This window comes from Zootoca vivipara, chromosome 13 (assembly GCF_965207765.1).
Source record: "Zootoca vivipara chromosome 13, rZooViv2.hap1.1, whole genome shotgun sequence".
Taxonomy (NCBI): Eukaryota; Metazoa; Chordata; class Lepidosauria; order Squamata; family Lacertidae; genus Zootoca; species Zootoca vivipara.
Window position 1 is genome coordinate 37314664 of NC_142596.1, and position 22613 is coordinate 37337276.

At 45.9% G+C, this 22613-nt stretch overlaps 1 protein-coding gene across 1 annotated transcript; it reads left to right on the plus strand.

Moving 5' to 3' along the window:
* The first annotated feature begins 5898 nt into the window (after positions 1-5898).
* Positions 5899-20820, plus strand: AMDHD2 (amidohydrolase domain containing 2). Its single transcript, XM_035130775.3, has 12 exons — positions 5899-6142; positions 7789-7895; positions 8350-8486; positions 9421-9560; positions 13283-13337; positions 14066-14278; positions 14913-15001; positions 15442-15586; positions 15763-15870; positions 16643-16711; positions 17523-17624; positions 18835-20820. The coding sequence occupies exons 2-12, from the start codon at positions 7810-7812 to the stop codon at positions 18921-18923; spliced, it is 1233 nt and encodes a 410-aa protein (XP_034986666.2). The 5' UTR covers positions 5899-6142; positions 7789-7809; the 3' UTR covers positions 18924-20820.
* Positions 20821-22613: the final 1793 nt, after the last annotated feature.

Genomic DNA, 22613 nt, shown 5'->3' on the forward strand with positions numbered 1-22613 from the left:
AAGGGAGAGGGAGAAGAAGCAGCAGCAGTAGTGATGGATAATATCCATTAATAGGCCACCTCGGTCCCTGGAAGAGGCCTTAAGTCAAATGCTGATTGCGTAGGTAAATTCTCTTTCTGTTGACTATGCTTCATCTTTTAGCTACCCCCCCCGAAAAGCCCTGGGGAGGGAAAAGCAAGCCTGTACTGACATAGGTTCCTAGCGAAGAATTAATTAGAAGTGTAGATAATTACAGGTCCTGTCAATTCATTTTTCTGAAAGGAGGATCTCGTAGTACTAATAGCTGGGTAGGGGGGCTTAAGATGTTGCTGGACTCCCAATGCCCATCAATCCCAGCCAGCATTGTCTATGGTCATGTTCACACCATAAATTTAAAGCAATATCACCATGGTTTCCCACAAAAGGATCTATGAGTAGTAGGGATTAAAGGAATTTAAGAATGCCAAGCTGTCTATTCCCTCCACAGAACTACAGTTCCCAGTGTGGTTTAATAATCCCACTTTGAAAGAAATTCTGGCAATTGCAGCTCTGCGAGGGGAACAGGGGTCTCCTAACAACGCTCAGCACCCTTAGCAAACTACAGCTCTCAGGGGATTCTTTGGGGGGAAGCCATGACCGTTTAACGCAGTATGATAGTGTTTTAAATGTGCCAATTATAGGGAGTCATTATTGGGAGTCATAGTACAGCAACATCTTGAGAGCCAGCGGTTCCCCAAACAACTCTCTCTGAATGGAACACTAAAGTGTATTTTCTGCTATAGCTGTTGTGACCTACATGTGTAGCAACCTGGTTGTAAGCTTTATTTATTGAGCCTGCCAAAAAAAATCTGAAAATACTGGATTCCTTTTCAAATAAAGGTTGGATTTATTGGGGAGTAGAGTGCATTGCTCTCTGCATGCAGATGATCCTAGATTCAGTTTCTTGACATCTTCAGGTAGTGGGAGAGACCTCAATATAAACCCCCTGTGGAGCAGCTGCCCATCAGTGTAGACAAGGGGTCGCCAAGCTTTTGGAACATTGACACTTGTTCCCTTCTCTCTCCGATCCTCCAGGTCAGCGTTTCTCAACCACTGTTCCGTGGCACACTAGTGTGGCGCGAGACGCTGGCTGGTGTGCCGCGACGTGCGGCGACGAGAAGGGCGATTTGCATTGTCACGTGCCTGGCAGCCGCCAATAAACAACACTAACCCGCCGGAAAGCAATATTTGGCAAGTGTTTCTTACAGTCATAATTATAATATAGGGCGGCACAGAGTTAAATTTTTAAACTTTTTAAATGGTGGTGTGCCTCGTGATTTTTTTCACGGAACAAGTGTGCCGTGGCCCAAAAAAGGTTGAGAAACACTGCTCCAGGTCACGCTTCCCACCCCAGATCCTTCTGGATCCTCATAATCTTAGCATCAAAACCACCAGCACCTGACTGTGTCCACAAATGGGATCTGTGATTTGTGGCTGGTCTTCTTGTGTAAAAACCATGAGGATCCATGGCTTGGATCAAAGTTTTTGTGTGGATGACAGGCTCCAGACTTGAGATTTTTTTACTGTACAGTCTACAGTGCAAACTTTATTTTTAGTTGCTGGGTTTTTTTTGAGACCTTGTGTAAAAATCACTCAAATTCAGTACTCTTAATTCCTTTGAACCTCCTGATCAATGGTTACCAAACTTTTTTCCTTGTGGATCATTTGTAAGTTGCTGGCAGACTCCTTTTTCTGTCTTTTGTAACAATTGGAGTATGCTGTGTTAGATGCTGTGTACAGTAGTTTTTAAATGTATTTTATTGCTTCTTTTATTTCTTATGTTCTCTTTTATTGTATTACAATTTGCATTCCATGGAACTCAATGAAATACAAAATAAGGAATAAAATAAACAGTAAAATCACAACTAAAAACTTAAATGACGACATGCCACGGACCACCTGAATGAAATTCAAGGACCATCACAGTTTGGGAACCCCTGCCCAATAAACATTATTGTTTATTTCTATTTTATTTATTGTATTTGGATCTCATTTTTTCCTCCAATGAACTCAAGGTGGCTTATGTGGCCCTCCCTCTCCTCATTTAAGCCCTGCAACAACCCTGCAAGGTAGATTATGCTGAGAGGCAGCGACTGGCCTAAGGTCATTCGGTGAGCTTCATGGCCAAGTGAAGATTAGCTCTTCCAGGACCTAGTTCGACACTAACCACTCCACCACAATGCTACCAAACCAAGCACTAGCAAAATCCATCCATTTTCTGAACAGACACCACACACAGTCTTTTGCTTCTGCTCTCTGTCCTATCCTGTGTTTTGTTTTCTGCATCTGATCTGGTTTCTGTGGATCAAAACAGTAGCTAACTCAGGCTCCTAAATTTTCCCCCTGGAAGCTGATGCTCCAAGAACAATCTAATCTACAGAGAGGCCTGAGAAAAGGACAGAGGCTCAAAACGCACACCAACAAACCCCTACATGTACCATAGATCATGTGCCTGTTGCCAAGTGATACAACTGGTGCTTCGCAGCTTGAATTCAGCTCGAGGGATTGTTTTACATGGCCTCCTGGTCAGCCCTTTTCCCTCTGCTCTCCTAGCTGGGCCAGGACCGAGGAAGGCAGGCATAACAGCGGATTGCCGTGGCAGATCAGATCAAAGTCTTATCTCATGGGTGGGGAAACTGAAACTTTGGGGTGCCAAATGTGGCCCTTGGGGTCTCTGTATCTGGCCCTTGAAACTCTACTCTGGCAACACCCACTCCTCCCACGCCACACCATGCCTCTCATTGACTTTGCTTTGCACCCTGAGTGTTTTTGCCTGGCTGGAATGTGTCCCTGGGTGCTGATAGTATCTCCTGCTTGTCTGGATGGAGAAGGGTTTGCAAGCGTTCAACCTACTGTACAAAGGGGAAATCTACATCCTTTGCTCTGCTCACTTTTGCATTTGGCCCCACCCACCACTATCATGTGGCCCTCAGAAGGGTGACCAGAAGGGAAAGTTGGACTTTCCCTCGGACTGCCCCACGGTCCACCTAATCTAATTTTCTGCCTCACAAGCAAGCCATACAGGTGATGGCTATCCCCAATTGCTTCACCCTGGCATCTAGCATTCAGAGGTAAACTGCTGCTGTCCATGGCAGTTTCATTTTAACTACAATGACTATTGACTCGTTCGTCCCCAGTGCACATGGAGCGTGTGTTCCAACCAAATATGGGTCAACCCAGTTGGAAGGTGTTTTATGCATGTACAACACTACCTTGTGAAGATTGAGCCAATACCTCCTTGTGTGGTGCTCTATAGTCATGCCTCGGTACAGTACTACCAATGGAGCACCTTCTCACTGATTTACAGGAACAGAGTCTGCATCAGCACTAATGGTGGCGTATGACCATCATTACCTGGCATCATAGCTGTGTACACACCATACATTTAAGCACATTCATACACCCCACTCCAAGGAACCCTGGGAACTGTAGTTTACCAACGACAGAGCTGTGAGTCCCAGCACCCTTAACAAACTACAGTTCCCAGGATTCTTTGGCGAAAGGCTTTAAATGTATGGTGTGGATGTGAAACACCATGGTAGAACTCAGACATCTGCTTGAGGGGGGCCCTCAGCCTCATTTTTATTCTGTTGGCAAGGAGGGGAGATGGGCTTTCAGAAAGAGAACTAAAAGGAGGTGGCAGAGAGAGGGCTTCTCCACTTCTGTCTCAGGCCTTAACTGCACCCTTAAGGGACTACAATTCCCAGGATTCTTTATAAAGTGAAAAGAGAAATGTCAAAGTAGATTTCAAGAGCACTTTGTGCAAATATGAACAAGCTCTATTCTACCAAGTCTTTGCATTGCAGGGGTTTGGGCTACATGACCCTTAGGAGTCCCTTCCAACTCTACAGATCTGTGAGGCAAAACCAGGCACTGGGTCATAAAGCAAAATCTGGCTGAAGAGCCTTTAGGGTGTGTGATCATTATTCAGCGTCTGCCATCTTAGCAGGAACAGTGGTGGCAAGGAGGAAGAGTCTACTTATTTTGCGGTGCCTTCCAGCATGAGTGACTCAGCCCTTAGCTCATGTCCTCCTGCCTTGCCACTAAGATCTCAGAAGCCTTTATTAATATGCCAGACCTGTTGTCAGGAAACCTTTCGGCAGGGGATAAGAAACACCTCTCAGCTACCAACAACATAGGCGGATGACTGGTTTTCAGAGCCACCTCAGATTTCCATCACATTGATACAGTTTTGCAACTACGGTATGTCTTCCTGCAAGCATCATTGTTTCATACATTCGTGTTGTATATATATATATATATCCCCCCCCCACAATGCCCTGAAATCTGCAATAGATGAGCAATTAGTTTGATGGTATCAGCCAGAAGATCCTTGACACTGAAATGGGCACATGGTCCTGAAGATTTGAGCAGGGTGTTACTAAAGTTATGTATTCTGTGCATGCTAGCACCCTCTCCAAAATCCACATTTAACTCCCGATTTTTGTGCTGCTGAATTAATTATTAGTATTGCAGGCTTCAAGAATCTTCTTCAGCTTGAAGGCCACATTCCTTTCTCTGCAGCCTCTTGAGGACCACATGCCAGTAGTGGGTGGGGCCATGAGCAAAAGTAGGTGGAGCAACAAATGCTAATTTATGCACCCACATCCTCTCTCACCTCCTTCCAAGCAATCAAGAGGCATTCATTATCAGAATTCAGGCTACATCCCAGCCAGGCAAAAACATTCAAGGAGAGGGGCAAAGCAAGGCCAGCGGGGTGGGGTGTTGACCTGGTGAGAAGGGTGTGTGGCTGAGGAATCATAGAATTGTAGCGTTGGAAAGGACCACAAGGATCATTCTAGTCCAACCCCCTGCAAGGCAGGAATCTTTCGCCCAACATGGGACTCAAGCCCACAAGCCTGAAATTAAGAGTCTCATGCTCTACTGACTGGTGGTATAGCTTCACTCATATCTTAAAAGTTGTGGTATAACTATATTAACAACAACAACAACAACATCAACAACAACAACAACAACAACATATGTGAAGTATTTGAGCACTTATAAATGCCATTTCATTTTTACTACCTTACCTCTGCCTCATTTCCATCTCTCTCTCATACACACATATCATGGATCTTATGTACTAACATGCAGTATCTCTACAAGAGCAATGATGGTGAGGGGGCAGGGCAGAGAAGAACTGGTGTTTTTTTTTTTTCTAAAGACGTTCTTGTCCAATAAGCAAGCAGATATGTGGCTGGATCCTGGTCGCTGGTTGGGCTTTACTTCAGCACCATTGTCACCCTTCAGAAAAAAAGGAAACTGCCAGCAGTATGCAAAAGGGGGGGGGCAGAAAGTCCTGTCTAATTGCGACGTTGAAAGTCAGCGGGCAAAAATCCAATAGTCCGTTGGGCAGGAATTTTCTCTTATTGTCTGTCATGCCCATTTCTTAGCTGCTGTTTGGCATGTTCTTGCTGCCTCAGGGGCCGAAGAGAACAAGAAAGAATAGGCGGCTAGAAAGCAAAACAAACAGTTCTAGCAAATGTCCTGGAGGCTAGCCCATTAGGGCAAATGGGGCACTGTCCCACCAACCTCAGTCTGCCCAGCAGGCATCTTAACTGCAGTCAGATTTCATAGTTTAACCGATTTTTACATTTAAAATAAATAAATATTGTATTTCTTGTACACCCCTTGGATTAGATTGTAGTTAAGCGGTACAGTAACAATAACAATAATAATTACAACAACAACAACAACAACAACAACAACTTGTTCAAATAAATAAAAGTAAGATAAAATGTTTAAATAAATAAAAATAAATAAAACAATAAATTTCTTAAATAAAACATCTAAATCAAATAAACAAATCTACCACCTAATTCCCCGTCTCCATAGAATTGCACGCTCAGCCATTCCTAATCAGCTGCTATTCTGACCATCTCAAGATGGAGGTAAGGGCTGCTGCCGGCACTGACCCCTTCCTTTCCTTTCCTTCCTTTCCTTTCCCTTCCCATCATGGCGGCTCGTCTGTGCCGCTCACGTGCCCGTAGGGAGCCCATTCCCCCCGTCTTTCCTATCAGCTGACGAGGAAAGACTTGTCACGTGAGCGGGATCCGCGTTGGAGGAGACCGTTAAGGCAGAAGTTGGGCGACCCGAGAGACGGCTTATGTGTTGGGAGCCGGTAAGGCCAATGCTCTGCGCTTCTTTCCGAGGGAAACCACGGGGGTTCAGCAGCTACTCGGAACACCTCTTCTTTTCCTGGAGCAGAAATGCTAGCCAATGAGAAGGTGCATGCTAATTTATGCAAATATAGGCGGGACTGCTCTTTCTTGGGCAACTTGCCCCCCCCCCCCGCATTGAGTGACAGATGACATCACGCCCCTCAGTTTCCGAACTGAGATGCTGGGCTGATCCTCTCCATGGGGGCCGATTTGCTACCTGTCTTGAAAATAGAAGCGAAGGCGGAGGAGGCTGACATGCCAGATTTCATTGCCCTGCATTGTAGCGATTTAGATATGATTTACAACCTTCCTTTAAATGTTAGAATATTCCGCAGGCGGTATAAAGTACAAAGTGCAATGAATGGAGCACAACTAGAATTGTTATTTTTTCTATGTTTTAGAACAATAACTTTCAGGAGAATGTACATCTATATAATTTATTTACATTATTGTAATATAAGTATACCGTATCACATATTCCTATATATCTTGTGTTTTTACAAACTTAGAAAGAGGCTTGAGAGTTTAAGAAATAATATAAAATAGTGAAGCTGAACTTATTTGTGTACTACTTTTTTCCTTTCCTTTTTAGTTAGCTTTTAAAAATAAAATTAGGTGCAACCAAAGATTTAAACTGGCACTTTGAATTGTGCCTAGAAACAGACTGGCAGACGCTGTACATCTTGGTGATTAAAATATTTTTAGCACCAGGCTGCTGGAAACTGCAGGAGGAGAGATTTCTGTTGTGCATAAGGTCCTGTTTGTGAGCTGCTTATGGGCATGTGGTTGGCTACTGTGAGACTAGGATGCTGGACTAGATGGGTCACTGGCCTGATTCAGCAGGGCTTCTCTTATGAGCAGAGGCAGCAGTGAGGGTGGTTCTTACCCTATTATTCTTACTGCAGGGAAGACAATTACTGTTGATTCGCGAAAGTATGTAGGCATTCAGCATCACATTGGCTACCCCTGCCAGGCCTAATGTATGGTGGTGGATTCTAGTTGCCCATTAATGAAGGAAATGCACTCTGCACATGCACAGTTGTGTTTTTAAAGAGGGTTGCCTCTGACCTCTGTGATGTGCCTTAACCATTCTGTTCTTTTTTAAAAAATAGAATGCAAAATGTTGCAGCAAGAAAAGCAGAACTCTGTCAATCATATAAATAAAAATGTTGGAGCTTTTGTATGGTTCTGTTTCTGCCACAGAGAAGTCCAAGGGAGCAGGCCATCTAACTGCTGACTTTACCAGGCATTGCACCTACATTTTCAAAATTTAAGCCCCTTTTTTGGCCCCACTTCTAGATCAATAAAATAACAACAACAACAACAACAACAACAACAACAACAACAACAACAACAACAACACCAATATAGGCCCCTTGCCCTCAAGTTTACAATTTAAAGGATAATGACAAAACATGGGGAAAAGGAGATGGAGAGAGGAAGGGGGAGAAGCAAACCCAGTCTTTGGTTTTTTAGGTTACATTTCTTATGGTGATTGGCAGGGAAGGAAACAATTCAGGCAACCAGATGGAATGGCTGCTTCTTCCTTGCAGAACTCCCCCCCCCCCCAATTCTCTCTGTATTTTGCTTCCGTTCTCATTACCAGGCACATTCCCTGAATGCCTGAATGATGCCACCTGACAAAGCCACCTCAGGTGCTCCAGTCTTCCAGTTTACTAACTGCTGGATTTTGAAGAATCATGAGCTGCAAAGGTGAGTCTGTGGGGGAGATGCTTTGCTTCTTGTTGTCTGCGATGGCCTTAAGGTGTGTAGCCATAGTTAAGAGTAATCACAGTATGTCCTGGATCCAGTGACATGGCAAACTGAGGCTAATAAAAAATGGAATCAAAATCTTCTGAACTCTTCTTTGTGGCCATGTCAGAGTGGGAGGATGTGCATGTGAGCCTCAGTGGAGGCTAGGCTTGTTTTTTGTAACACTAAACTATGGTTTATACTTACATCTCAACCAGCCTTGTATGTTTACATGTACCAGTGTTTGTTCCTGATCAAATATCTTTGTAAAGACAATGCTAATTTCTTCAGCTAACTAGCATTTGTAGACAAAGTTCCAGTGAAATCTGCTGCTTTTTATCAAATGTACTTGCAGACGCATGGCTTTCTACCAGGTCTGGCTGAATTCTAGGTTACTGGTTGCTTCTGTTTTCAGAGAGGACTTGTGGGTGAGAGAAGGAAAGATCCTAAACCCAGAGAAGCTGTTCTTTGATGAAAAGAAACCTGCAGATGTCCAGGTGGACTGCAAGGGAAGCATCCTGGCACCTGGCTTCATTGATGTGCAGATCAATGGTAAGGTACTGGAATAATTCTAGTACATGAAAACACCGAGGATTAGGATGGTTTAAGCAGTGCAGAAATTGCTGCCTCGTAGATTCTGCTTGTGTAGTCCATGCTTGAATCTTTTAAAAGCTTTGCCGTGAAAATGTGACTTGCAGAAAAAGCATAGACGAGTTAGATAAGAGAGGCAAGTTGGAAGAAAACAAAATTATTCATCATTTTGTGGGTTCTAAGTTTTTACATATATATGAGCAACAATTATCCCTTAGGAAGCCCACAGTCATCATAGAATGAAAGAATTGTAGAGTTGGAAGGGACCACGGCAGTCATCTAGTCTAGCCCCCTGCAATGCAGGAATCTTTTGCCCCATATGGAGCTCGAACCCATGACCCTGAGATTAAGAGTCATGCTCTACCAACTGAGCAATTTTATACTATGTTTAGATCAGGGGTGGGTAGCTTTTTTCAGCCGTCAGGATCCACATGACATTGGTAGGTGAGACAACATATTTGAATCTTACATTTGTACAGTTGGCAAGTAGTTCAGCCACACAAAAGCCAGAGATTTCTAGGTCTATATTTGTACATCCAGGTAAGCAAGAGGCATTTGTACAGTTCAAGGGAGCTGGAAAGCAGGATCCCTCCACTCAACCAGTGTTATGTTACTCCTGTACATCTTCTGCTTCCAGAGACACCCTAGATCAGCCATCTCCAACCTGGTGCCCTCCAGATGTTAAGGGCTACAACTCCATCTTTCCTGACCATTGGCCAAACTAGCTAGGGTAGGGAGATGGGAGTCTGCATCAACTACATCACCATCATCATCATCATCATCATTTATTTATTTATTCATGCCCCGCCCATCTAAAGGGCACATGGTTAGGGATGGCTAACCTAGTTTTCATAGCATAGCCAGTGGCAACTTATCTGTTCTTTCCTTCACACAGGAGGCTTTGGAGTGGATTTCTCTCTGGCCACAGATGATGTAGGAGCAGGAATCTCACTGGTTGCCCAGAAAATATTGTCTCACGGAGTGACCTCTTTTTGCCCGACTCTGGTGTCCTCACCATCATCTGTATATCACAAGGTAAGGAAGAATAGGGCCCTATGAATACCCTTCCTTACTCATGAGATCTAATGTTGCTCTAAGCAGCTTTTACACGCCTTGAACAACCTGTGAGTCGAACACAGCCAACTATGTGTGGCAGCCTACAGAAGTGTGATAAATCTCCCATCTTTGCTGTTTGCCTGGGATTCTAAAAACAGAGCAGCAGAGTGAGGCCCACAAGAGTCTGACATACCACAATACAAAGCTGTGTTGTTCATGTTATTTCACAAATTGTGAAGGCCTGGATGAGCCTCTGATAGTTGAGCTGCCTTGTGTGCCTATTTCCATCTAGATGCACACACCCCAGACTCTTGTCCATTTCTGTTCTTTCTCCTTAAAGCAGGCACAGTTTTGTCAAATGAATCCCAGTAGCATTAGAGTTCTCTGGCATCTTGGGAGAAGTCTTGCCTGTCGCCTGGTAACCGAGGTGGCTGGTTCCCGATGAGACTGGTAGGGCAGAAGACAGGGAGCCCAACAGTAGGTGGCGCCAGAGCCAATGACAGGCAGAGCCAACTTATTCCACTTTTGTCCCCATCCTCTTCCCTACTGAATTCTACCAGCAAAACACTGACAGAAAGGAGAACCTGCCTTTTCCTGAGTCATGCCACTGATTTGTCAAGCTCATTGCTTGTCTACATTAACTGGCAGCAAGTCTCCAGAGCTTTAGCAGGGGACATTCCCAGACCTACCTGAGGAGGTCCTCCTGCATGCCTCTGGGACAGACAGTTCCACCCCCTGAAATGGTAGCAACTGTTTAAAGTGGTATTGTAGTGCTTTAAATGTACAGTGTGAATGTGGTCTTTTTGTTCAGTCACTGAGCAACAACTCCTCCTGGCTAAGGTGGAGTACCTCTTCAGCTCATGTGTCCTTGTCTGTCTGCAGCATTCCCCAAACGAGGAAGTAAATGGTTGGACTCTAAACTGAGATTACTAGTTGCCAACCTTTAGACTGTTGATATGGTGCTGTTTTCATGGACCTATATATATATATATATATATTTATGCTTCCTATCAAACAACGCATACCCACACTGGAAATACGGAACTTAATAGTTGTAATAATAATATTTATTTATACCCCGCCCATCTGGCTGGGTTTCCCCAGCCACTCTGGGCGGCTTCCAACAGAAAAATGAAATAAAATAATCTATTAAACATGAAAAGCCTCCCTAAACAGGGCTGCCTTCAGATGTCTTCCAAAAATCTGGTAGCTGTTTTTCTCTTTGACATCAAATGGGAGGGCGTTCCACAGGGCGGGCGCCGCCACCGAGAAGGCCCTCTGCCTGGTTCCCTGCAACTTGGCTTCTCACAACGAGGGAACCGCCAGAAGGCCCTCGGCTCCTGGACCTCAGTGTCTGGGCTGAACAATGGGGGTGGAGACGCTCCTTCAGGTATACTGGACCAAGGCCATTTAGGGCTTTAAAGGTCAGCACCAACATTTTGAACTGTGCTCGGAAACGTACTGGGAGCCAATGTAGATCTTTCAAGACCGGTGTTATGTGGTCTCGGCGGCCGCTCCCAGTCACCAGTCTAGCTGCCGCATTCTGGATTAGTTGTAGTTTCCAGGTCACTTTCAAAGGTAGCCCCACACAGAGCACATTGCAGTAGTCCAAGCGGGAGATAACCAGAGCATGCACCACTCTGGCAAGATAGTCCGCCAGCAGGTAGGGTCTCAGCCTGCGTACCAGATAGAACTGATAAACAGCTACCCTGGACCCAGAATTGGCCTGCGCCTCCATGGACAGCTGTGAGTCCAAAATGACTCCCAGACTGCGCACCTGGTCCTTCAGGGGCACAGTTACCCCATTCAGGACCAGGGAGTAGAGAAAAGAAAGAAAAACAGGGGTGATGGTTATAGTTTTAGACATTGCAAGAACGGCAGTCAAATGGAAGTGTCTCTCCACAAGCTTCCATGTGTCAATGGGGGGGGGGGTGAAAGACATACAGTCATACATTGGGTTACAGACGCTTCAGGTTGCGCATTTTCGGGTTGCGCACCGCGCTGAACCCAGAAGTACCAGAACGGGTTACTTCCAGGTTTCGGCGCTCGCGCATGTGCAGAAACGCTAAATTGCACTTTGCGCATGCACAGAAGCGCCAAATCGTGACCCGCACATGCAGCTTGCGAACACTGCGGGTTGCGAACGTGCCTCCTGCACGGATCACGTTCAGAACCCATGTCCACTTTGATTGTCTTCACCAAGTCAATGAAAGGATACCTCATCAGCAGTTTATGTAACGAAACAGGGCTGAGGCCCATTTTTCTAAGACTGTGATATCTCTCTGTCTCGTGGGGCTGAGGCCTTGTTGGTTTCATGGGTCCATAAGGCGACCAGGGAACTGGGCCCAGAAGGAGGTTTATCCTGAAGTGCCTCTCTGTCTAGGGCCCCATCTGCACTCTGATACCACTCTAAAGAGCCATGTCTTCCCCCAAAGAATCCTGGGAACTGTAGTTTGTTAAGGGTGCTGAGTTGTTAGGAGGCTGCCATCACCCTCACCAAGGTACAATTCCCAGAGTTCCTGGGAAATGGGCCTTACTGCTAAACCTCTCCAGAAATTCTTAGTCCCTCTTTCCAGGAAACTCCAACTCCCATCAGCCTCAGCCAGCATGGCCAGTGGTCATGGATGATGGGAGTTGGAGTCCAGCAACATCTGGAGAACCACAGGTTCCCTACCTCTGCTGTAAATGTTACACATGCCTTTTAACCTCTTCACAAAAACGAGTAACAGTTTTTAAACTTCCCTGCAATATTCCTTGTCTTAAGCCTGGTACCCTTCAGGTGTTTGGAACTCTAAATCCCATCTGCCCCAGCCAGCAAGGGTGATGGGAGTTGTAGAGGGCACCAGGTTGGGGAAGGCTGCTCTATGCTAATAGCAAGCTCATTCCCCAAGTACAGTTCTTTATTTAGCCAAAATTGCACCTCACCCACATTTGCAAGACCAGAAAACCAGAAAGGGTGGACTGGAAGGTATGGAGTATCCTGGAACAGGACATGACATGACAAGTTGGCTCAAACCTTAAACATGAGCACTCCACACTGCAACTCTAGAAGAGGGATAGGGAACCCGCAGCCCTCCAGTTGCTCACCGAATTGTAGATTTGGAAGGAAACCCAATGGTCATCTAGTCAAACCCCCTGCAATGCAGGAATCACAGTTAAAGAATCCTTGGTGATAGCCGTCCAACCTCTGCTTCCAAACCTCCATTGAAATAGTCCAGCACCTTCCAAGGTAGTCCATTTCACTGGCCATGTTGACTGGGGCTAATGTGAGTTATTGAGTCCAGCAACATCTGGAGGGCCACAGATGCCCCATCGCTGAGGAAGGGTCGCTGGTCTGAGCCCCCACTCCAAACAGCCAAAGTTGACTCTTAAGGCAAGATAGTTGGGGTGCTCTTTTATTGTTTGTACTCATGTGGGTTCAGGGCAAGTGAACGATTGCAGCTATGAGGCCGCACACGTTAGCCAATTCAGCACTGAATGTAGTGACGTCGGATGACTTTAGTCCTGAGTTCAGTTGTCACCTTGGCCACATACTCAATGAGATGGCTTGACTGTATCCCATCTGCAAAGTGGGAATCTTGCCAGCTGGCCTCGCATCATGGTTTGAACAAGTTAATTATGCAAAGTGAAGTCAGCAGGCAAAGGCTTTCTGTTCATACATTTACACCAATGGTTAGCTGTGATGTTTCTGACGACTCCAGGTGCTGCCTCAGATCTGCGTCAAAAACGGAGGACTTCATGGAGCTGGTGTCCTAGGTGAGTGTTACGCCTGCTCTCCCACAGGACAACATCTGCCGTATTCGTTACCTTTATATCTCACCTTTCTTCCAAGGAGCTCAAGGCTGGATACACGGCTCCTTCCCCTGTCACTTTACCCTCACAGCAAACCTGTGAGGTATGTTTGGCTGAGAGACAGTGAGTGGCCCAAAGAGACCCCGTGAGATTTATGGCTGAGTAGAGATTTGAACTCAGGTCTCTCCAAGCCTAGTCCACCATTAAAGAGGTGGGGAATTTCAGTCCCACAAGCCAAATGTGACTTATAGGCCTCTCTGTCTGGCCCTTGGGACACCCTTCCCAGGCCACGGCCTCTGCCCCCAGATCTCACCCCTCACTGGCCTCTCCTCCTCCTCCAGTGCTTTTTCTTTGATGGAATGTGTCCTGGAACTGTGTTTCTTGTTGGTGCTGGATGGAGCTTAGAGAGAGGGGGATGAAGAGGAAGAAGACGAAGACTCACAGAGTTGATTGGCTCTGTAGGTCTGCCTTGGTGCAGGGTGGGACTTGCAGAAGAGGACATTGATGTCCTCATCCAATAACAGGGATGGGGAGCCTGTGGCCCTCTAGATGTTGGGCTCCAGCTCCCATCAGCCTCAGCCCACTTGGACCAATGGTCAGAGAAGATGGGAGTTGTTGTCCAGCAACATCTGCAGGGCTTCAGGTTCCCCGCTCTGCTCTAGAGCTCACCCATCTCTTCTGCAATGGGACAGGGGTTCATCTGGAGGGTCCATTCATCAGCATGGAAAAGAGGGGGGCACACCCAGAGCACTGCCTTCGCACCTTTGAGACGGGAGCCTTCCAGGAATTGCTAGACACCTATGGGAGCCTGGACAGCGTCCGTATTGTCACCCTAGCACCTGAGATGAAGAGGAGCAGTGAAGTGATCAAGGAGCTCACCAAGTGTGGCATCTGTGTGTCACTAGGTAAATATTGCCTCCTCTGCACGAGAACTTAAAGGTTGAGGTTTGGGATCTGGCAGGCAGGGAACAAACCTAGGTCCACACATGTTTTGGAACAGTTGAAATAATGTTGTGGATTCTATTATTGATCGAAGGATGCATTTGGTGTGGGGGTTCCTGGAAGCGGAGCCAGAGTGTTCATATTTTAGAAATGGAGAAACGCATTATATTTCCAACAGCTGGAATGGCCACTAAATATTAGTATAGGAAGTTGCCTTCTGTTGAATCAGACGTTGGTCCCTCTAGCTGATTACACTTGACAGGCACTGCCTCTCCAGGGTCTCAGATAGGAGATATTCCCAGCCCTACCTGGCGATGCCATGAATTGAACATGGGACCTTCTGTTATGCAAAGCAAGTGACTCTTATCACTGACCTACCAGGTCTCCCTTAAGGATTATATACCCAGTGCACATACTGGGAATATGTGCTGAAATGTGGGCTTAGGGGTGGATGGGTCTTTGTTGAATTTGTGCCTTGGGGTGCCAGTCCCCAATCTAATATTGCTCAAAAGCGTTCCTCTAACAACAGGTGAACTCACAGGCCCAAGGAAACTTGCTGGGTAGCAACATTTTACACCTGGTTCTTCTTGATTCTAGGTCACTCCATCGCTAACCTATCTCATGCCGAGGAGGCTGTTCAGCATGGGGCCACCTTCATCACTCACCTTTTCAATGCCATGTTACCTGTGAGTAGCATCGATTACCTCCAGTCCATCAGGCCCCTTGATCCAGCCCCCTCTCAGTCTGGCAGGTATCTTAAGAATCTCTGCACATTTTTTACTTTACTGGAAAGCAAGTTTTTGGCCTTTCTGGTTGTGAAGCTACATCTAAAAATATGGGAATGATGGCTTCTGAATGCAGGGTGGGGGTGGAGGTCAACAAATTTTAACTGGTGCCATGACTGAGAAGACCCTGTATCTGGTCCACCCCTAACCCCGCACTTGAGTCAGGAGTGGAAGAGGACCTGGAGGAGAGCCTTGAATGAAGGGTTCCCACCAATATGTTGTAATATTGGTGCGACCCCCTCAGATTCCCTCTGCCTGCCAATCTCCTTTCTTTAGCAGTTTGTTTGACAACACTCCATGGGGCACCATTCTGATGCTCATCCTGGTTTTGTCAACTGCAGTTCCACCATCGAGATCCTGGGATTGTGGGGCTCCTCACAAGCGACAAGATCCCCCCAGGTCAGAAAGTGTTCTATGGCATGATATCAGACGGCATCCACACGAATCCTGCTGCCCTGCGGATCGCTCACCGGGCTGACCCTAAAGGTTTGTCCTGTTGGGCAGGAAACCCCCTGAGTAGTGGATATGAGTCCAGCAGCATATGGATGGCCAGAGATACCCTATTGTTGAGCTAAAAGAACCAGTGGCTTGGCAGTTCCTGTGTTCTTTGCTCATCTTTATGACGAGACTGGAGTTAACGTGAGCCAATTGTGTCCCTTTAGGTCTGGTACTGGTGACAGATGCCATCGCAGGTATGGGGCTTGCCCCAGGCAGGCACACCTTGGGCCAACAGGTGGTGGAGATGGATGGGCTGAACTCCTACATTGCAGGTGAGTGCCCAAGAATCCAGGTAGGGAGGACGGGACCCTGGACGACTTTCTCGTTCAGGGTTGGATTGCGTGGCCTGACTTTTGAACCATTAAGCTCTTGAAGGCCCAAACCTTGCAGATACCAGGAACAAACTCCTTCCTGCACAGCATCACTATGATGTTGGCTGCGCAAAACCATTGCTCAATGGCAGAGCATCTCCCTTGGATGCAGAAGGTCCCAGGTTCAATCTCTGGCACCTCCAGGCTGGGAAAGAACTCTGTCCAAAACCCTGAAGAACAGCTGCCTGTCAGTGAAGACAATACTGAGCTAGATGGACCAGCGGTCTGGCTCACAATAAAGGCAGCTTCCTGTCTTGCTACATTGTGTGCAGCCTATACTGGGCTCCATGCTTGATCCTGACTGCTACTGTCACAAGCCATGGACCAGTGCAAAGTGAATCTCTCAGCATGTGTGTGTGATACCAGGATAAGTCATTGCACACTTAGTCCTTTCCTACAACCTAGTGATGGTGCACTCTTAATTATACTGGCTAAACTTAAGGCATTTTCCAAAGCTGTTGCTCAGGTTAATGACCAGAAGGGAAAAAGAAAAATGCACCTTATAGAGAAGAATGAATGAAGTTGTGTTGAAGTGCTGCAGACTCAATCCTAACAGCTCAATTCTTTGCTAGTCTACTCAAGAGTCAGGAAACTGGACTCGCATATTGGCTTGTGTGAGCAGCTTTCCATTTAACTTTGTTCTTTCGTTCTCTCACCCCTGCCCTCTTCACAGGGACTAAAACGCTGAGTGGCAGCGTTGCAACCATGGACACATGTGTTCGACATTTCAAGGATGCCACTGGTAAGGCTGTTCTGTGTAGGATGAGAAGGGGGAACCCGTGGCTGTCCATACGTTCTTGGGCAAAATGGTCCTCCTGTGAATCAGGAATTGATTAAGTAGCAGGAAGTAAAGAGCAGGAAGGAATGGACAGTTCTTTGAATGGAGAAATGTAGAAAGTGGAGTCCCCCAAGGTTCGGTATTGGGGCCTATGCTTTTAAACATGTTCTGGCCACAGTGATCCATGCATTGGTAACCTCAAGACTCAGTTATTGCAATGCGCTCTATGTGGGGTTACCATTCAGTTTGGTCTGGAGTCTCCAGCTAGAGGAAAACGCTGCAGCTAGATTGTTGATGGGGACAGACTATTGCTGGTGCTAAAATGTTTGCCTTGGCTGCTCGTAGGCTTCCAGGTCAGGCTCAAGGTCCTGTTAACAATTTACAAGGCTCCAGGACACCTCAGGATCGCTTATATCCCCACCAGATCACTGAGGTCTTCAGGGGAGTTACTGTTAGTGGTCCTTTGTGGCTTGGATCACAACTTGTGTCCATTTAGTGCATTTAGTATTGCATGCCCAATTTTATGGAACTCCCTTCCACTTGAGGTCAAACAGGCTCCCTCCCTGTTGAGCTTCTAGCACCTACTGAAGGCTTCTTTATTCCTGCACGTATTTTCATTGAAGTTCGATTTCACCGTTTTAATTGATTTTTTTGTTGTTGTTGCTGTATTCTGTCTTTGTCTTTAACCAGCTTAAAGACTATTGTAGTTAAGCAATATGTAAATTGCTTAAGCAAATAAATAAAATCATAGTGATAGCTCTTCTCTCTTTTTCAGGTTGCTCTGTAGAGACGGCACTGGAAGCTGCTTCTCTACACCCTGCTCAGCTCTTGAAAATCGAGGACAGAAAGGGCACCTTGGATTATGACACTGATGCAGGTATTGGCTGTCATTGGGAGAGCGAGTTCCAAACCTCCCACCCCTAAGCCCCTCCTGTGTGTGTCTTCTGCTGGGAAATCCTCAAACTGAGGAGAGGGTCTGTTTTCCCCCTCATCAGGGAGAGCACAACAACTGGAGTAGGGTGTGAAGTTCTAGGGAGGGAGGACAGTTTCACTGGAATCCTAGTGGACAGTTGAAGCTGTGCTTCGTGCAGCTATGACTTTGGGAAGGGGAGGAAGCATAGCTCTGCAATAGAACCCATTCTTCATGAAGCACCCAGATTCATTCCCTAGCAATCTCTAGTTTGAGGACAGAGAAGGTAGCATGTAATGGGGAAGACATTCCCCTGAAACCCTGGAGAATTACTGCCAGTAGGCAATAATATGGCCTGATATAAGCCACCTTTGCCTGTTTTCTACTCCTTTAGGGATTATCGTGTATCAGGGATGGAGAACCTGTGACCCTGCAGATGTTGCTGGAATCTCATCTCCCATGACCTTTGTCCACCAGCATTGGAAGGGCGACAGTTTCCCCATCCCTGCCCTCACATCAGTCTCAACTGGACATTTCTTTTTCATGTGCCTGTTTCAACAGGCATTGTGCCAAATATGCCCTGAGCATTGTTGGAGTGCTTGGTGGCTGGTCCATTAGAGGAAATGGGGCACTGCCTCACCAACTTTCAGACTGCCACCCAACTTCCTGCCTTCTAACTTACATCTGTTCCAGGTGGGTGGCACTGCCTGTCAGTTTCCCCCACCTTAGTCTCAGTGTTGCCTTTCTAGAACTCAGCAGGGAGGAGGAAAGGTTATAACACTAGAGGGAGTTGACTCCACCTGTCATTGGCTGTGGCTAGGGTTGCCAGACTCAATAGAGGACAGGACTTCTGTGCCTTTAATTGCCCTGCTCTCTTTTGAGTCTGGAAACCTTAAAGAGAAACCAGCAGACCCTTTGTTTAATTTCCAAGCAAAGGGTCTGCTGTTTTCTCTTTAAGGTTACCAGACTCAAAAGAGAGCAGGGCAATTAAAGGCACAGAAGTCCTGTCCTCTACTGAGTCTGGCAACCCTAGCTGTGGCTCAGCCTGTCATTGGCTCTGGTTCCACCTACTGTCACACCTATCTTCGACCCCATCAACCCCAGCAGGTGCCAGCTGCCAATGGCCCACTGTATCCCACTTCCTCTGTTGAGTGACATAAATTTATATTCCATACAGATTTTTTGTTGCTGGATGACAACCTCCATGTTCGGGCAACCTACATTGCAGGCCAGCAGGTCTGGAGGCAGGACAGCTTTGCCATCTAAATCTAGAGCTGAGACTATGACAGCAGCACTTCAGATCAGTGGCAGAGAGTGGATTCTATCCAAGACGGAGCATTTTTTCCCCAAATGCCCCTGTTTCTCTTGTTCCTGTGCAGTGGAGGCTGGTCCATTAGGGCCCCACCATCCTCAGTTGGCCCTCAGTCAGCCAGTTCTCACCTGCCTGTCTTCTTACTTAAAACCAAGCCAGGGGTGGCCCTGGCTGGCAGCTTCTTCCGCTTTGGTCTTAAGTTTTGCCCTTGTGCACCTCAGCAGGTGGATGGGGGACAAATCTCAAATAAGTTGGCTCCACCTCTCATTGGCTGTGGCTCCCCTCGTCAATGGCTCTGGCTCCATCTTCTGACCATCCCACCAGTCCCAGCTAACACCAGCCATCTCTGCTTCCTGTGACTCTGGGAAAAAAGAAGTCTTATTCAAACAAGTTCCAGCTGTGGCAGTCCTTTCTCCTGTTCACAAATTGCATCCTGCATGACAAGTCACGTGTTTCCAAGGAGCTGTGGATGGAGCTGTTTATTTCCTCACCTGGCCCCAGAAACTTGGAGGTGGTTGTCTTGTCCGGCTGCCTTCAGATGCTTGCTTCTCCCATTCTCTTGTGTGAATGCAAAGGCCTGGGGAAAAGCATTGCACATGGCTGAACAGATTGCGCAAATCAACTTATGAAGCTGTTTTTATCTGAATAACTTTTCAAGCACGTCTGAAACAACAGAAACTAGACACTTGCCCCTGAGATTTTAAAAATGCTGAATTCTGCACTAGGTGCCACAGGGGAGCTCTGGCCATTTCCCTCCCACGGTGCCTCCGTTGTGGCCTTCAGCCATAAACCCACCCCTACCCCTTGCAATGCTGGAATGGTGCCTTTTCTTTTACTGTCATCTTCCTTGCCACAGATTAAAGCCAGCTGAGACATCTCATGCATGTTATTCCAATTCTAGGAGGTTGAGACCCTACCATGTGCTTTCGCCCATGTCTGAGGTGTTCCTTAGGTTGCTGTTATTTGCCCTCTCACTGTGTCTAGCTCCCCAGCCATCAAGCCATCCTCACAAAAGAACCCACCTCATCCCTTGCCCTTTCTAGTTGGCTTTGCACTGCTCTTATATGGACCTGCAATGTTCCAATAAGGAAAGAACCCTGCAAGTCAGATTCTGCATAAACACCATCCAGCCCTATTCTGAAGCCTGACATAATCTTGCACATATGTATACCAGTTTCCTGTGCACAATACATTCTGTTTCCTGGAATAATGAGGGAAGAGAGGAAGCTATGTGGAAACTTTGTGCTTGGCCTTGTATTCTGCCTCCTGCTTCTGAGACTGTTTCCTGAACACCTGTCCAAATCACAGGGATCAGGCCTGTGCAGAGCTTGTCTGTGGCCCAGGGCAGAACCTTGGTAGATTAAAATTATAAACTGAAAAAGCAGACAGTGCCTGGCAGGGCCCCCTGCTGGCATAGCCATCCAAGGCCTGGGGCAAGTGTACCCAGCTGTCTCCTCCTGCAGTGGCCTGACAGGTACTAAAAGCCTGGATTGTCTGTGTGGGGGTGTGAATTTTTTTTTAGAGGTTAGAAGGCTGATATTCTCAAAAACCTGAATTCTGAACTAGGTGCCACATTCCAGATTTGTGAGCTATGGATTCACAAGAGCCCTGGTACCACAGCTACATGTTGCTCATTTGTTGTTTGTTTGACCTCTTGTCCTTGAAATGTCGGAAGTTGGTGTTAAGAATCAAAGGCCTAGCCCCTGCTAGAGACTTGGCACTGTAAGCAGCCGAAACACAGAACAAATGGCCGCGGTCGGTTATGCTGGCATATGCATATTTTCTAAATAGTTTTCTAAATCTTTAAATTCTAAATAAATAAACAAATGGTAGCCCACTTCCAAACTCAAATGAGGATGTGGGTTTCCCATGTTTTTGGCATCTCCTTGGGGTCTCTGGAAGTTAACAGTGCAATCCTATGTGTGTCTGCTCAGAAGTGAGTGCTCCCTGTGTCCAGTAGGGCTTACTGCCAGGTTGGTGTGTATAGAATTGCAGTCTAAATCTCTTAAGTCTGGGGTGAGAGCATTTAAAAGCAGCAGTAACACTGTGTTTGAGAGACTGGCCACAACATGCCAGGATAGCTACTTCTGGTATATCTGCATACACAAGTATAAAGGGGAAAATCTACAGATGTCGACATTAAATGCCAATGAAATGCAAAAAGTTAAGTCTTTGGCAATTCAGTTAGAGCTTAAACTCTGAAATAGTAACTAAGGTGCAAGAGCCTGGAGCAATGTAAAAATATTCAGTAGACTTAGAATAAGTTCAACCCAGCTTCTACAGGGGTTACAGATTATTATATGCTGATGGTACCCAAGAATATACATGCATATGCAATTAAAGGGGCCAGTCGACCCACCAACTTCACAAATCATTAGTACTGTATAGTGAAGTTAAACTTGTACTGATGAGTATCAGCTTTCATAGACTGGGACTCTGGGTGAATCTGGACAATTATATCTTGGTTTATTAAGCTGTGGTATGTATGAGCCTTTTCTTCCTATGCAGTTTGCACATAGCTCCTTTGCTCATCTATTAGCTGCGATTCAACCAGGAAGTATGTAATCATCATTACAGTTTAAAAGGGTTCTGTGCACAGTCATTCATAGTGATCTAGTCATCTGTACTGGACTTTTACCTGCCAAAGGAAAACGTTTCTCTTTTATTTTTAAAGAGTAGTTTCCCTTTATATTGATCTCTCACATCTGGTAGTTCAGTTTAGGTACTAAATATCCTATTCCCACGCTTTGGGTCACTGCTTCCAATATGTCATCACACCAGGTTCCATTTGGTGTCTTCTGCTACTTTTGTTCTAAAAAAATAAATACACATACGACACATCCAAATATAATAAAACCAATTTTAATGGGGATGCATCTTGAGTCTGACAATTTACCAGGTCCCAAGATAGAGCTAGTTTGGTGTGTGTGTTTTTGTGTTTTTTAAAGAAACCCTACAGAACTCTCTCTGCAAAAGAACAAATGCTAATTGCTTGCCATTTTTCTGCCCCTAACTGAACTGTGGTTACATTGATTCTTAGTTATTTAATTACAGAAAGTGTGAAAGTACTTTTTTTAAAAAGGAAAAACAGAAAAGCCTCTAGTGGTGTGTGAAATATTTGGAGGGGAGGTTCAGCTTGTGATCCTTGGTGTGAGAACAGGAGTGTTAGAAATGTGTAAGTGTGTTCTTGTTTTCATTTTCTGTGAAATGCTAATGGGTCTGTTGCAACCATCATGCAGTCCCTTGATCAGTATTTTTAAAACGCTGCTTGTAAGTGGATATTCTCTCTCTCTCTCTCTCTCTCTGGAATTTTACAAATCAATATTAGAAGTCAAAGACACAAAACTGCAAAAGAAAAACAAAACAGAAGAGTGTACAATGTAGGAAAATGTTGCACCATAAACAAGCATCTTTAGATAAGGCATAGAGGGCAAAAGAATTATTATGTAATGAGAAAGGTCCAGCTGTTAGTCATAGCCATAACCGACTGTTTTCGGAACGAGAGAGGCCTCTTTATTAACACCAGTTAACAGTTCGGCGTTGAATAAAAGGATACCAATCATTAAGATGATCGAAATACAGTAGCTTGTTCAGTGACTGCGCTTTTGTTTTTCCCCAGCAGAGGGCGCTTGCGGTTAATAAAT